The sequence below is a fragment of the Corvus kubaryi genome, unplaced genomic scaffold, assembly GCF_017639235.1.
Source record: "Corvus kubaryi isolate FWS band 111438036 unplaced genomic scaffold, C.kubaryi_AGA036_p1.0 split3-73, whole genome shotgun sequence".
NCBI lineage: Eukaryota > Metazoa > Chordata > Aves > Passeriformes > Corvidae > Corvus > Corvus kubaryi.
Window position 1 is genome coordinate 44,329,190 of NW_024582091.1, and position 15,091 is coordinate 44,344,280.

General features: G+C 39.0%; 2 protein-coding genes and 1 long non-coding RNA gene across 4 annotated transcripts in view; 2 read left to right on the forward strand and 1 right to left on the reverse strand.

Moving 5' to 3' along the window:
* Positions 1 to 12,181, forward strand: part of MAP3K5 (mitogen-activated protein kinase kinase kinase 5) — a 100,238-nt gene extending 88,057 nt beyond the window's left edge. Inside the window, exons 25-30 of one of the 2 annotated variants that reach the window (XM_042017442.1) lie at positions 3,381 to 3,486; positions 5,747 to 5,987; positions 8,723 to 8,835; positions 9,704 to 9,816; positions 10,691 to 10,767; positions 11,445 to 12,181. In XM_042017442.1, the coding sequence (XP_041873376.1) occupies positions 3,381 to 3,486; positions 5,747 to 5,987; positions 8,723 to 8,835; positions 9,704 to 9,816; positions 10,691 to 10,767; positions 11,445 to 11,505 (711 nt within the window). In that variant the 3' untranslated portion in view covers positions 11,506 to 12,181. Of the gene's footprint in view, positions 1 to 3,380; positions 3,487 to 4,725; positions 4,769 to 5,746; positions 5,988 to 8,722; positions 8,836 to 9,703; positions 9,817 to 10,690; positions 10,768 to 11,444 lie in introns of those variants that run through there. The other variant, XM_042017443.1, reaches the window with a different exon arrangement.
* Positions 12,182 to 14,521: 2,340 nt separating this feature from the next.
* Positions 14,522 to 15,036, reverse strand: LOC121659392. Its single transcript, XR_006014305.1, has 2 exons — positions 14,951 to 15,036; positions 14,522 to 14,777 (listed from the first exon to the last, which is right to left on the reverse strand). It is a non-coding gene; the product is annotated as an uncharacterized LOC121659392 (long non-coding RNA).
* The window catches only part of MAP7 (microtubule associated protein 7), a 111,712-nt gene continuing 111,590 nt past the window's right edge, over positions 14,970 to 15,091 (forward strand). Inside the window, exon 1 of the mRNA XM_042017448.1 lies at positions 14,970 to 15,090. Coding sequence (XP_041873382.1) covers positions 15,058 to 15,090 — 33 coding nt within the window. The 5' untranslated portion in view covers positions 14,970 to 15,057. The remainder of the gene's footprint in view (position 15,091) is intronic.

Genomic DNA, 15,091 nt, shown 5'->3' on the forward strand with positions numbered 1-15,091 from the left:
ACATTTGAGGGCTTTGAACCTGTAATAGCGAAATCTGAGCCCACAGCAGTGACTTGGTTTGGTTGCCTTGTGATCCTTTGGCAGGACACAGACCCCGAACACTACTGAGGTTTTGCTGATTAAAGATATAGGGTTCAACGTAATTGTGTGAATATTGTGTCGTAATAGTAAAGCAGGAAAGCTTTTTTAAAAAATCTTATTTTGGAAGGTGTTCTGGGAAATAAGACCAACAATGAGTTTCAGGCTTATCCTACATAAATGCAGATCTCTTAAACTTCTCTTACAAACTAGTGCATTACCCCCTATAGCAGTCTGTCTACCTTGTAGTACTGTATTGAACTCTTATTTTAGTATTTTTGATTAGCAGCAGATTTCTGCCAAACTAGAAATTTTCATTTCAATTTATAATAAGCAGGATAAGGAGGAATTAAAATGGTTACTTTTCTATCAATAATAAATGCAAGATTTATCATTTCTCACATTGAGCAACCAAACACATGCATGGGCAGCCTTTAAATAGCTAGTTTATGAAAAGCAAATGTTTTCCTAAGGTATGTGTTTAAATGGTAGTTCACAAGCAGTTAGGCTTGATGATTAAGATGAATAATGAACATGGGAGGGTGCAGTTGTGCTGAGTATCACTTGTCCAGACTGAAGTCATGTAGTAAAAATGAAATGACGATCCAGGTAGTCATTTGAGGTGGATGATTCTTTTAGAATTTAAACCCATGGCACTCTGACAAGTAGAAGAGCTATCAGGAAGGATGGCATAGCATGTAAACTGCTGCACAGACTACACTAACAAGAATTAGATGCTGTTTATGAAAAAAAAAGTGTGAAATGAATCTGTGAAGAGCTCTTTCTACAAATCAAAAGTTTTCTCTTTGATTCTTTTGAGTATGCTTTCAACTCTCTCTATTTAGCTTCATATTAATACTCTTTTGACACTTGGAAGAAAAAAACCAAGCATACAAAGTCAAGAAAACCATGCAGGGGGTAATAGTACAAATACGTGTATTTGTGTTCTGATAGAGATGTTCCTGGGCATCAGTTGTTTGGTAGTAATTGCCTGGGTTGTATTCTTATCAATAAAAAATTTCTGTTAACTTCATCATTACAAGTTGCTGGTTTTTAACTGATAAATGTCTCTTTCGTTACTATCTCTCTATTATTTAACTAAACACAGAGAAAGTCAGAAGAAAAACTTTGCTTTATATGTGTGCAATCTTAATTCTTTTGGCCATACAGTAGATTTCTGTAATACTACGCTGAAATCCAGGACAGTATCAAGACCTCAGATGCTGCAGAGACTGAGGTGCTGCTAAAAGTGAGGAAAAGTATTTGCCTTGCTCTTGGGACTTAAGAATGTGATCTTAGGTTACAATGTTTAATAATCACAACTTCCTTATCAGACCAACCAAGAAAAAGTAATTTTGTGATGTAATATAAATAACTAAATCATATTACTAGGGATTGTTGTGATCTTGACAAAGTTAGATTATGCTTCTTCAGTTCTCAAAAAAGCGGCACTTAGCTAAACAGTCAGTTTGGGAAGGTGCAAAGTGCTTGCACAGGGAAGTTCTGCTGCCTCAGAGGGCAGTGGGCAAGCCTTCGGGGCCCTTGGTCTGCTGCTGTCCAGGTGTCAGGCCCAGGGCAGGCTCCCCTGGCGCCACTGACAGCTCTGTGAATCCAAACACAGTGTCCAAGTGCCATCTCGTGGCCATTGGCAATAGAAATGAGGAGACATAGGTACTGCTGTGCTGGGTTGACCGTGGCTGGCAGGTAGAGGAAAGCCCCTACCCAGTCATTCATTCATTCCCTCCCAACAGGAAGAGGGAGAGAATTGGAAGAACCAAAAATGGGAAAACTTGTGGGTCAAAATAAAGATTGTTAAATAAGTGAAAGGGGGGAAAAAAAAGCTCTTAAGTGTTGCAAAAGGAGTCAGTCACCACCAGCAGACTAGTGCCCAGCCAGTTACTGAGCAACAGCTCCTTTGCAAAAAGCAGCCCCATGTTTATTGCTGATCATGACCTTACACCGAAGGGAGTATTTCTTAGGCCAGCTGTGCCAGCCATGTCCCCCTCCAGCCTTTAGTCCACCCCCAGCCCCCTCAGTGCTGGGGCAGTGTAAGAAGCAGAGGCGGCCTTGACAGTGTGCAAGCTTTGCTCAGCAGTAGCTGAAACATGCGTGTGTTATCAAGGCTGTTTTAGTCACCAGTCTGAAACATAGCACCATGTGGGCTGCTGTGAAAAAAATTAACTCCATCCCAACCAAACCCAGTGCTGGTACCTGTATAAAGTGCTGCATTACTGAATACTACTGCTTTTTGGCAGTGAAAATAATGTGGTTAATAACTTTTACATATCCTCTGAAGGCATCATTTATGTAACTGCAGTCATTTTTTACAGAGAGGTTATTATCACAATATGAGGGAATTGAACGAATCCCTTTTTTAGGAAGAGTGAAGTATCTTTTTGCCACATTTTTCGTGATCAGTAGTTGCTTCTTTTTTTATAAGGCTGTGAGTTGATAATTTTCTAAACACAGTTACATTTTTTGATTCCTGCAACTGTTTAAGTTCTGCTCCTGCAGAATTTGCTGCTTTGGATTGCTTCTGTGCCTGGAAAACAGCACTGAGTTTTGTGCTATTGCTGCTTACTGTTGGCTGGGCATTTCCTTGTCGTTTGGGAGCTGGAAAACGGTTCTGTGAGGTGGAGATGTTTGTGCAAGTGGCATGGAGCATCCATAGAGGCATCTGAGAATATGGCTAAAAGTGGTTTGAAAGCAGGCCTGTGGGCAGTTAGGAGCAACCCAGTTGTATATTGTACCATACTGATTGTACAAAGTACGAAGTAGAAGGAATGAGAAAATGGTACAGCACACAAATGAAGTTCCCTAATTGTTTAAACTAACATTAATTAACTAGTTTCAGAATTAAGTAGGAGCAGCATTACATTAGTTCTTTGATATTTCCTACAATTGTACTTTAGAATAGACAAGTGTTGCTCAGAGCAAGCAGTGAAGGTGATGCCAAAAAAAGTAACAAGTTAATTAGTTTCAGCTACAAGCCCTTCATAACATAGTCCTTGTTATTTGTCTTGCTTGCATTCTTTTGAAATTTCTCTCCACAGCCATGAAGGTTAAGTACCACTGACATCAAAAGTCACCTAACACACAAACCAGTACTTGATGAAAAACATGAAACATTGCATGACTTATGATAAAATGGATGAAGTTGATAATGGTGCTATCAAGAAATAGTTGTAATCATCTGCTCGGATACAGCATCTATAAGTTTAAACACTTTATGTAATGATGAGATATATTCTCATTTTAAGTTGTGGGGTATGTAATATCTGAACTGAATTTTCTCTTACTAGGTCAATAAAATTCTCCGAAATCATAATATTAAGCCACATTGGATGTTTGCCCTGGACAGCATAATCAGAAAAGCTGTGCAGACTGCTATTACAATTCTGGTCCCAGGTGAGTCATTTCTTAATACTCAGCAAATGTTTATCAGCTGATCTCTTTAAACATGCTTCAGAGTTGTGATTATGATGCTTCACTTAAGATTTTGAAACCAGCAGTGGCCTTTTTCCTGTTCACTGTCTGTTTTGCAATTCAGAAACTAATCTGTGTGTTGTTCAAGCTGGTTTGGAAAGCACCTTTCCACAATGCGTAATCTAAATGATTCTGCAACACGGTGAGTAGTAGTAGATTAAGGTGCTCTGGGACCTGATTTTTTGAGGTGCAAAATGTTGTCTATTGCTTATGGTCAGAAGCTGTCTAAAAAATAAAAAAAAAAAAAAAAACCCTTGACTTGAAACCTGCCAAAACCAAACAAACAGGTCTGCAGTGCTGCCTGCACTTTGTACATTGTATTTTGAATGTGGAATTAGAATGTATGGCTTCACTGAGGGAAGGAATCTGTTTAGACAAAACTGTAGCCCATTCTGTTACTTCTCTACCTATATCCAAAGTTAGTTTTTCTGCTGCTTCTTAACTTCTAATGCTGGAATTAATTGTGATATTTTCAAATATGTCATTTAATGCTTTAAGTCAGAATACTTACATTCCTGTTTCCTGCAGTGGGTTGAGTCTTAAATTATTAATAAGGGGATCTGAAAATTACATCACAAGTTACAGCTATTCCAATTCTCCTTATTTTCCATATCTGTAGCACAACCAACAAGATATAAATAGGGTTTCTGTGTTACTTTCAAGTCACAAAGAAACTCTGTCTTCTGACTAGAATGCTGAACACCTCTAACAGGCATGTACTTCATTGCTGTGTAATAGGAGTAACTGTGGAATTCCTCAATAGTCTGTTCTTTCCCATACAGCTCAGTGTCAGCATTAACTGTACATGGCCAAGCTTAAACAAAAGCCTCTGTGCCCCAGTAGCTTTCAGGCACCAATCATCTACTGCTTCCCTAATTGCCTTACCCTACTTCTGATTGCTTTCCCTTGCTTTTGTCTCACTCTTTTTTCTTAATTTTTTTTCTTATGATGTGGAGATTTATCTATGGCCTTAACACTTCTAAAAGTTATGGGATGTTTAAGGAATGGTACAAAACCAATTTTATCCTGCCTGGTGGTGAACAATGGTATAGAACTTCTGCATCCTGCTAACAAAAACAGAAGTTCAAAGCAAATTCAGACATATTTGCCTAGCAATGTTTGGGTAACTGCTATATAATAAATCTGCTTTCCTTAATTTAGAGGAAGCACAGCTCTGTTGATCTTATGTTCAGTCTTGAAGAAGGTATGTAGCATTGAAATGAAAAGGTGAAATAGATCAAGGAACAAATGTTTCTTTTGTAAAGAAGAGAAATGTACTTGTTAATTACTCAGCAGAAAGGGCATAAACTAAGTGTGATTCAGGAAAAAAAAGTACATTTTGGTGAGGAGACCAGAGGGAGTTCTTAGCAGTAAGAAGCCATAATCGAAGGAAGGAAGGAAGAAAGATTTATATGAAATAGTTAGCATGAACAAACAGATGTTTTTACAGTAATAGATTGTGTAGGAGTGTCAGATCTTGTGTACATATCTTGCATACCTGGTAAGCTCTGGTAGGTAGTTTAAACAGGGAACAACAGAAACTAGGGTATAGCTTTGTCTTCATAGTTTTGTGGATGTGCATCATTTCAAAATAAGCAGTGTTCCCTCTGATAAGTAGAAGGAAAGTGTGCTGCTTTTAATTGTTGGGAGAGGGGGTCTTTTTGTAATTTCCTCTCTATCTTTGGATGCAATTTTTTGGTAAACATAGTATTCTTGTAATGATAGAATGCTAAATATGCTGGAACAGCAACAGCAGGAATAGCTGGGTATAAAAAAAATGGTCTTTTGTTTAATAAAATATTTCAAGTCAGACACATTAAAAAAATGCAAGCTACTGAGAATGGAATTAAGCAAAAGTAACTCTGCGGTACATAATACTTCAGCACAACATGACATGAAATGGTAGCCAAATCTGGAATCATATTCATCCAGATGTTTGTTTTTTACAGCTCTTGAACATTGGATAGGCAGAATAATAATCTGCATAAAACAAGGTGCTGTTTTGTTTTGAGTGATCTTAAAGCCCTAGAAAATATCTGTTCTCCTGTTACAGAAATTTCAGGTCTACTGTAGACAAAGCTATAGGATGATCTGTAAATAGTCACTTGGGGCTGCTTTTGTTTTAATATTTAACTAATGCTTAACATCTTTGGTGTTTTTTCTTTTGCTTATATTTTAATAGAATTGAGGCCGCATTTTAGTCTTGCATCTGAAAGTGATACAGCTGATCAAGATGATATAGAAGTTGAAGATCAAGATGAACAGCCTCAGAATCAAACCATCCAGCAGCCTTGCATTGTCTTGGAGGATGCAGTAGCTACCTCAGGTGTAAGCACACTCAGCTCTACGGTGTCCCATGACTCCCAAGCTGCTCACAGATCACTGAGTGTCCAGCTGGGCAGGCTAAAATTAGAGACAAACAGGTAAGTCTGGACATCGGGAGACAGGGACACTAGCCTGCTTACAGCAGTATGTATTGGTTAGCTTTCAGAATATATATGCTGGAATACTAGTGACAGTTCCAAAATTCCATAGCAGTGTAAGTTGTTTCTTTTAATGATGATCCTTGTTTAGCTGTGACTGATCACTTACATAGTTTTGTTAATTTCAACAAAACCATAGTGATGCAAGTTAAGGTCAGTCTTGATTTCAGGTGCCCTTTCAAGGAAGGTCTGAAAAAACCTGACTTGCTGCCAAACTTCTGCTTTTTCTCTCTTTGGTGTGCTCTGTATGGCTGATGAATGGTGTTATGTTTTGTTTCCATTAAGGCAGAACTTGCTGTTCTTTTCTATAGCTATTCTCAGCGAGTGAGCTCAAGCTAAGACAGCCACACAGAAACTCCATAAGGAAGCTGCTTCAGACTTGTTTTGTGCACAGAAATTACTGCAAGCAGGATCTGTCCTTACCAGCAGCCATTACCTTTTTATTAAATAAATTCTTTTCGTCAAAGAAAGACTGGGAAAATAGGTGTTTTGTTTAAAAGAAGAAATGAGCCATAAATTTGGATATTGTAATTTTTTTCAGAAATATGTCTTGCACTTTAAACCTGAAAAGTGATTCTTTGAGGTTTTATTGTTCTTTTAAGAAATGTCAGAGAAAAATCTGTCTCCATTATTTTATCCAAATGATTTTCTATATACTTTGTTTTCTTTTCATTAAAATACACCAAATAGTCTGGTTGAAGTAGGTATTTAGCTTTAGAAGCATCTGATTTATGACATTGGATTTCCTACTGACCTCAGTAAATTTTGAATGTGGCCTTGATAGAAAGAGAACATGTCTTCATTAAGACAGTTGTTATGCTGATAAAACATTCTTTGGAACTGCAGTTCCAATTGAAATTAAAATGTTAAATTGCACTTTACTTTTACATGTGTCCAAGAAGGTTGCCATAATTAGAACAATTCATTAGACTGTACTTTTTAAAATAAAGTATCAGTATTTTGGGGTCCTTATGTAATAATTTTTTTACTTGTGACCACTGAGAAATATTTTAACTGTCTTATTGATATACCTAAAGAAATACTCACTTTACTTCACAAGTTTATGGTGGGGAATAGCCTCAGAAGTGATCAGTTTGCGTAGGTACTTTTTTGGTACTTTTTTGCTAGCACTTTGTTTCTGTAAATTTCTCAAATGCAAAGCCTTTGGCCAAATAACCACATCCAGTCATTCATGCAGAAATTTTGAAATAAATAATACAGACAATTGTTTGAATATTTATGAAAGCTTTATTGGCATAAGCAGCAAGCAGTTATCAGGAGAAAATAATGGCCCTGAAGGCCTTTTTCAACCAGAATAGATAGACTAGGCATAATTTAACTGAAAGGTGACCAGTCTGGAAGGAATATCAGAGAACAACCAAGCTGTGGGGTTGTGTAGCTGCACAAAGCAGCTCTGTTCCCATGCAGGGTGGACTTGTTAAGGTTTGTTAGCTCAGGTGTGGAAGCACTCAAGTGCAAATATGTTTCTGGTAGGCCTGCATACAAGCTAGAAGTAGGGCTAGATGTTTTTACAAAGCAATCATATGGGATTCACTTTACCCCTGTGCAAAGGCAGGTAAAGGGCTTTTGTGGCACATTTTCTAACTGAATTCCTGTGTTTCAGTGTCCCAAATAAAAAGTTGCAGCACTCAACTGGTATAAATTCACAAAAAAATTAATATATGAATAAATAAAAGGAAACACACTGAAATGGAACAGTTATTGCATAGTTCTCAGGCTGGCAGAGGTTTCAAGAAAGGGATGAAGGTGCTTCAATCCTTCCAAGGCAGAACTTCTGAGGACTCAGAAGTCAATTATAGGTTTATGAGTGTGCTCTCCATGTCCAATTTCTGTTCCTAATAACATATTGTTCACAAGTCCCACATTTTACTAAACCACTTTTCTAAAAGAACAAATTGCAGCAGTTTTACATACTAGTTTTCCATTATATTTTGACTATTTTCTTTTGATCAGCTTAAATGGTGCTGACCACCGAATTTCTCCAGGTTTCTCTCTGGGCTTGTCTTATGAAGGAGGTCAAACATAAGTTCCAACTTACTTCTGCTTGACATTCTCAAAAGTAATTGCTTAGGGGAGTAGGGAAGTATTTTGCCTCCTTTCTTCTTGCTCTTAATACAGCTTAGGAGGGCAGGAACGAAGTGCCTTGTATGTGAGGAAGGGACAGCCCATGTGTGGTTGAGAACGTATTTTGCATATTTAAGAAATGTAACCATATGTTTTCACCACATTTTCATCACAGCTCTGCCCTTTCCATACCTTTGAAAATGTCTGCTGGAGAGATGTGAACTGGTGTTTTTCCTTACAAAGGTTTAGCCCTTAGTTTATGAACCACTTTGATATTTGTTCTCAGTTCCAGTTTTGTTTAAAACAGAGCTCGGTCTGGAGAAATTTCACTGAAATTTTGTGCTATACCACTTGTTTAGTGGGGGAATGTTTATGAGGAAGCTGGTGTGTTTGGGGCTTCTGTATGAATGTTTATATCTTGATATAGGTCATAATCAATCTATACTGAAAGCATATACCTGTGAGAGCTGAAGAAGTCTGTCCTTGTCTTTGTCAGGAAGGTTTCCAGTTTAAGTATAGTAAGATCTTTCTTTTCCTGAAAATTTGAAGCTACTTAAGGAAATGAGCGCTTTGTTCCCATTACTTCACAGGTTATTGGAGGAGTTGGTTCAAAAGGAGAGAGAATTTCAAGTCCTCTTGCATCAAGCTATAGAAGAAAAAGATCAAGAGATCAGGAACCTACAGCTCAGGTCACAGCCAATAGGTAAGTGAGAAGAATTTTTAAGGAAAAAATTCATGCTGGCTACAGATGAAAAAGTGCCAGCTAAACATCTGTTCATTTTCTTGAGCCAGTCTCAGCAAAGATGCTTTATTGTGCTGCTTCTGGCAGGGTTTGCTCTGAAGTAAGAATGTACGGTGTGGAAACAAATTACTGGATTTGTTAATCACAGTACAAGGAGTGGTACAATTTAAATATTTTTGTTTGTGATTATATGGAAGAGTACAAGGCACATATCCTACTGAATAAATATTATTCCTAAAGAGGATAATCTAGTATGTTTAGGTATGTGCTCCTTGAATTAAAGACTGTTCTGATTGTTACAATTTAAGTACAAGAGGGTCTAATTGGTGAGATGCAAATACAACTTAAAGGTTACTGAAGGAAGCCGAGTTTGCTGTGTCTGCCCTGAAGAAGGTGGAAGTGCTAATGCAGTTTGATGTTTCTGTGTGATGTGCTTCTAAGTGTTGCTTCCCAAAAGCAGCTGATCCTCAGTCTAAGGCATTGCCTATGCAGCAATTGTATGAGTTACACTGAACAGTTCAGTTAATTGATCAAAAACCTTAGTGTAGAAACAGTGACAGCCTTGTACTAGTAAAGTCATTTTTAGAAGAGAGCAGAAAATCTTATCTGTATCAATGTTCACACTAGTTTAACTGTACCCTTAACCAAGTAGAGAAATTAATGTGTAACTGTCTGTAAATTGTAATTGTGTTCTTTGTGAATTGGCATTTATTTATGGGGATACTGGTATTCTAAGCTTGAAGGGAAAGCTCACTGAAGAAAGTGCTTGAGAGTCAAAAATGACAAGAGGTTGCTTTGGCAACACAAAACTCAAAAATGCTTGTTCCAGATATTCCTGGATTGTCTGTCTGTCATCGTCATTCCACTGGCACAGGGACCGAAGACCCTGATCTCATAAACTGGCTGAGAGTTCATGGAGCTGATGAGGCCACGATAAACAAGGTAGCAATGATTCTATTCACTGCCTGGCACAGTTGCAGTTCTGCTCTCACTTAGTTTAAAAAACCTTTTTAATTACTTTAGCACATTTTGAGAGATTAATTTGTCTTCAGAGGATAGGAAAGAGCCATGAAGGCCTTCATAAATATACGGTACCTTTAATAGTTCCTATATCTGATTATGAATAAAGCGATAAAATATCCTGGTAAATAGACACTCTTGGGTTTTCAGTGTCTTTACACACTGCAGCATTCCTGCTGATGATACTCTGGATACAGGATACATGTTCACCCTTAGCTAACTGTGCTGTAGTGAAATACCCTGAAGTAGATCAGTCTGCTTTGCAGTAAATTATGTAACTTTTGAGGTGTTGAGGATTTCAGCTAATTTAGGAATACCTGCATGTAGTTATCACTCCTACAGATCAGACCAAAGGTTCCTCCAAGTTCAATTACGTCAAATTCAGATGCCATTTTTGAAAAGGTAGGTCTTAACTGTTGCTTTTAATTTTCTCATGGGTTAAATGTGGTATTACTTATGGTCTAATTTTTGCTCAGTGAAGTCTGTGATTCTGAGATTCCAGTGGTAACAATAGAACTGCCAGTTGACAACGGTTTTGTGTAGATGTAAAAGCATTACACTTTTCAAGTTGTGCCTGGTATGCCGATGCAGAGCATACAGTGTAAAATTTAAGTCGTTTCATTGTATTTGTAGGAGCAACGTGGATTAATCTGTTACATGTACCACATTTTAGCCCAATTTTGGGTTTCTCCCAATTGTAACCTCCTATTTTTAGGGGCAGATGATCCTAGGAAGATGAGCTTAGGAATTTAAATAATATTTCTAACAAAATGTTCATTTAAACTTCTTTCTGCAGTTCTTGGCTGAAGACTATACCTTAACGGATGTTCTCTGCTATGTTACACGAGATGATCTGAAATGTTTGAGACTGAGGTAATGCTTCACAGTTAAATGAACTGTGCTTTGTAAGAAGAAAAACTAACTGATACTAAGTCTCTACTTATTGCATTGTGTAGTATTAATTTAAAATAAGTAACACTTTCCAGTATGCCATTGTATGTTGATACATTCCTGCCAAACAGCTGATACTGTTTAAATTTTAAATAAGCTTTTTCTATTGAAAGCAAAACATTAAGGTAAAGCAATTACCTTACAGCTGGAGGCACTGGAAATCCCATTAGCACCTTGTTTTTATTTAAAAAAGTAGAACTAGCAAAACTTTCAGTAGTTTATTGTCATCATCAAACTTCAGAAACTTTACTCATGGACTGTAAGTAGCAGTACATTTCACCTAATCATGCCAGGTGTGTAGGTCACCAGATTGCATCATGTTGGAAGTCAGATACGGGTTATGCAAGTCCTTTGGACCAAAAGTCTGAATTCCAGACAGCAGGCATCTGCCAAGTGGAAAGATTGCCCTGTCCTGTAATCAGAAAAGGACTCTGTTCTCTATTTGAGTAATGCATGTTGAATTTTACCTTTGATCAGCCTTCCCACTGAATTTCATTGATCAAAACCAGAGCAAGAAAATCAGAAAGCACCTAAATTGGAAGGCTTTCAGGCTAGAGAGTATCTTTGTACCTGAGTATCTTTATGATTTTTCTTTACAGAGGAGGAATGCTGTGCACGCTCTGGAAGGCTATCACTGACTTTCGGGAGAAGCACGCCTGACACTGATCTTTTTCTTTGCTTCTCTGCAGAGATGAAAAGATTTCCTTTCAGCCAGAGCAGGTGTGCTGTCAGAAGGACTGTTGCACTTTAATCCAGTATTTGTTTACCAATGTTAAAAACACTGCAGCTTCCTGACTGCTTTTACTCCTATAATCCTATAATAATAAGGAATCTGTAAACAACCTGCAACATTATTTTACTTTAAATGTTTTTACATACAAGTTTTTCAAAAATTTTTAGAAAACACACACATACAAAAGTTATAAACTCATGAAATATTGTAGTTAAAGTAAGTAGATGTTAATTTCATGACAAACTGATGTAAGATTTCATGTAACTGTACATCACTGGAACAAAACCAAAATGTGACAACAACTTTTCGGTTTCTTTGTAATATATCTCAATACTATCTGTAGTAGAGCTTCATAATTTCAATCATAATTAGATATTTTTCTTTTAGTGTTCAAGACCTAAAGGTAATTGTTTTTACCTACTGCCCTACGTAGTTTAATATTGTTTATTTTTGGTAATTTAAGTTCTATGGTGCATTTGTTTTAGAATTGTTTATGTACTACTGAACTGTACCAGTTGTATACATCTGAACCACAGTAATGTTAGCTTGTTCTAAAGCTATCTCTGACATACACAATTGAAAATAAAAATAACCTAAGACTTACTTTTTCCTGTATTTTTGGACTTCTAAAATAATAGCAATGGTGTAGAGCTGGAAAATATTGGAATAAAAAAAAGAAAAAAAATTCATACCAAGTATCAAGGGAACCTTTCTGACACATCCTAAATTTATTGTGATTTGAGTATGATAACCATAGCATTGAATATTTTCTTGGTTTTTCTATTCAGTCTAATTCCTGTACTAACAAGCCAAGACCAAACAAAATTCTTCTCTGGGTGCTGTACTTGACTTGAGAAATGAAAAGTCCTGCCTCCATGCACTGAATAGTCATTGTGGCCTGTTGTCTCTTCTTCTGCTTTTGTTTATGCAATGATTCTTTTCTCACATGTAATGTAAAAAGGGTGGTGGATGTTCCCTGCCCATCCACTGTCATTGTCACTCCACTATTCTAACACTGGGTATCAACAAATTCTTCTGGGGCAGCTGCAAAAATTCCATTGTGGGTAAGACTTGCCTGGACAAGAAGCTGCTTCTTTCTTCATAAGCCTTGGTAACCAGTAAAAGACTTATGCTCTTAATTTTTCAGGTCTAGCAGGTATTTTCAAAGAAAATGAAATATTTTTTTAAACATAAACATGTTGTTCTAACATGTGTACAGTAACTTTTGCTGGCTAAAACGCAACAATTATGTATTAAAAAATAAGATAAACAAAGAACAGTAGATTAAATAATTTTAGTCAGTTTTTTTTTTTTTACTCTGAAGATGGTTCTACTGATTTTTAGGCACAGATGCATTCAACTCATTCCAAAAACTTAACTACATTTCATGAGAAACACAGCTACTGTTTACCAATTCCTACTGCTATTACAGCAGAAAACAATACATTTTCAAGGTAGTTGTAAACACTAGAAAGACCAGTGGGGGAGGTTGACTTGTAAAACCCAAAACATAAAAAACCTACCCATTGAGAAGTAACCCTAGGACAATGAACTTGCCTAATTTGATTTTTGTGTGAAGCATGATCCTGTATTGGTCCAGGTTTGAAAACCTCTGGTGTCATGCAGTATGACTAGAAGGCAATTGCACTGGTCTGTTTACTTTGAAGGCATGCAGCCTGCTCTCTATGACTCAGGCTGCTCAGAAATGCCAACTATGTAAGAGAGAAGGGAGGGAGTGTGATCAAGGTTTCCATTGAATGTCTCCATGAAACCTAGCCTGGCACCAGCTGGGAATTAACTCCTATAGTTCATTACTGGCTTCACCAGACCCGAGGTGGCTTCTGCAGCATTGCTTAGCAATCAGTTCTGTATTCTCCATGGTGAGACTGCTGGGTCTGATCCATGTCCAGGCTGGGCCATGTACACTTATGCTCCTTGAGCAATTGGGTTCTGGTCTGAATGTGGCTCCCTGAGCAGCACAGTTTATCCGTGTAGGTGCTAGATCTGTGCACAAAAGTTTATGTAAGATCCCTACATCAGGCTAGTTCATATAGATAGTACCAGATGTTACTTTTTACATCCTCAGACAAAACATGAGGAAACACTTTGGGGTGGAGTGCATCAGACAGGTCAGCCTGGGATTCTTCAGCCTGGCTCCCAGAATATGCTGGTGGGTAGATGCCTACATGGACCACCACGAGTGAGGGATTTGAGATTATGTTAGGGCAGGATTTTACTGAGGACAACATTCTGACCATAGGGCATATCAGTGGGTTTGAACTTGGATAACCTCTTGGCCCTTGATCAGTGCTGTTGTAATCCAGGGCTCAGGTTGACCTAGAGACACCTTTACACCTCCCTGAAGAGAATACAGAAGTGAAAACTCGACCAAGGCAGTGCTGTTTTTGCTGTCTTTTGCACCTTTCATCATAGAGCCCAGCCTGTTCTATTACAGACACTCTCCTGCCCGGAAGCCAACAGGGCGTGTTTATCACCCAAGCCCCAAACTGCTTCTTTTAGAGCATAAATGGCTCTCAGTGCAACAAAGTATTAATCTTCCCTTCCCCTAGAAAACCTTGTGCTCTGAACTTAGCAGTTTGTGAAAAGAGGATGTTCTGCATGGTGGCTGAAGTTGGCTTGGTCCAAGCTCACAAGAATAAGGGAGCTGCCCCTCTCCACCTCCTTGCCTGCATCCACAGCTGCATCCTGTGAGTTCCCCAATTCATTCACCCTCCTTCAACTGTAGTTCTGATGACTTGTAGGTGCTACCTACAAGCAGATGCAAAATTAAATGATGTTTCGATGCCGACAGGAACACTTTGAAGAGAAACACTCTTATGACCCTTAAAAGCAGTATAAAGCAAGTTAAGGCAAACTCATAGGAAAGGTAACAGGACCATGACCTCATGACCTTTACAGAAATGACTGATACATCGACAGGTCTTCACAGAGCCTTTTTTTTTTTTTTTTTGGAAGCAAGGCGTTGTACGCAGCTTTAAAACCGGCTGTTTAAGAGCACGTGCCGCAGGAACGAGTCTACAGCAGTGCAGCTCTTTCCCACACGATGCGGCGCATCGCCTGGGCTTGCGAGGCGGCCGCCACTCCTCCCACCTACTGTCGAGATGGCGAGCATCCCCAAACCTGTTGTTTCTCTCCGCGCCGATACCGAACGAGCTGCGCCACTGCGGAGGGAGCTGCTCTGAAGAAGAAAAAAAAAATAATCACACCTGTGTGAACACTGGCACCTCGGCTGCCGGGGCCGCCGAGGGGGCCGGGAGTGCGGGCAGTCGCCCCCGCACCGCCGCCGCATAAGCGCGTCCAGCCCGTGAGAGGCGGCTGCACCCGGGCCGCGGGCGCCGGTCCCGCCCTCACCTGCTGCCGGGCAGAGCCGCCGGCGGGGGCGGGGGACGTGGCGCTCACCTGCCCCGGGCCGCGGAGCCGCGGGGCGGAGCAGCCGCGCTTGGCGAGCAGGAGGAGACATGGCGGAGGCCGCGGGCAGGAGCGGCGGGCGCC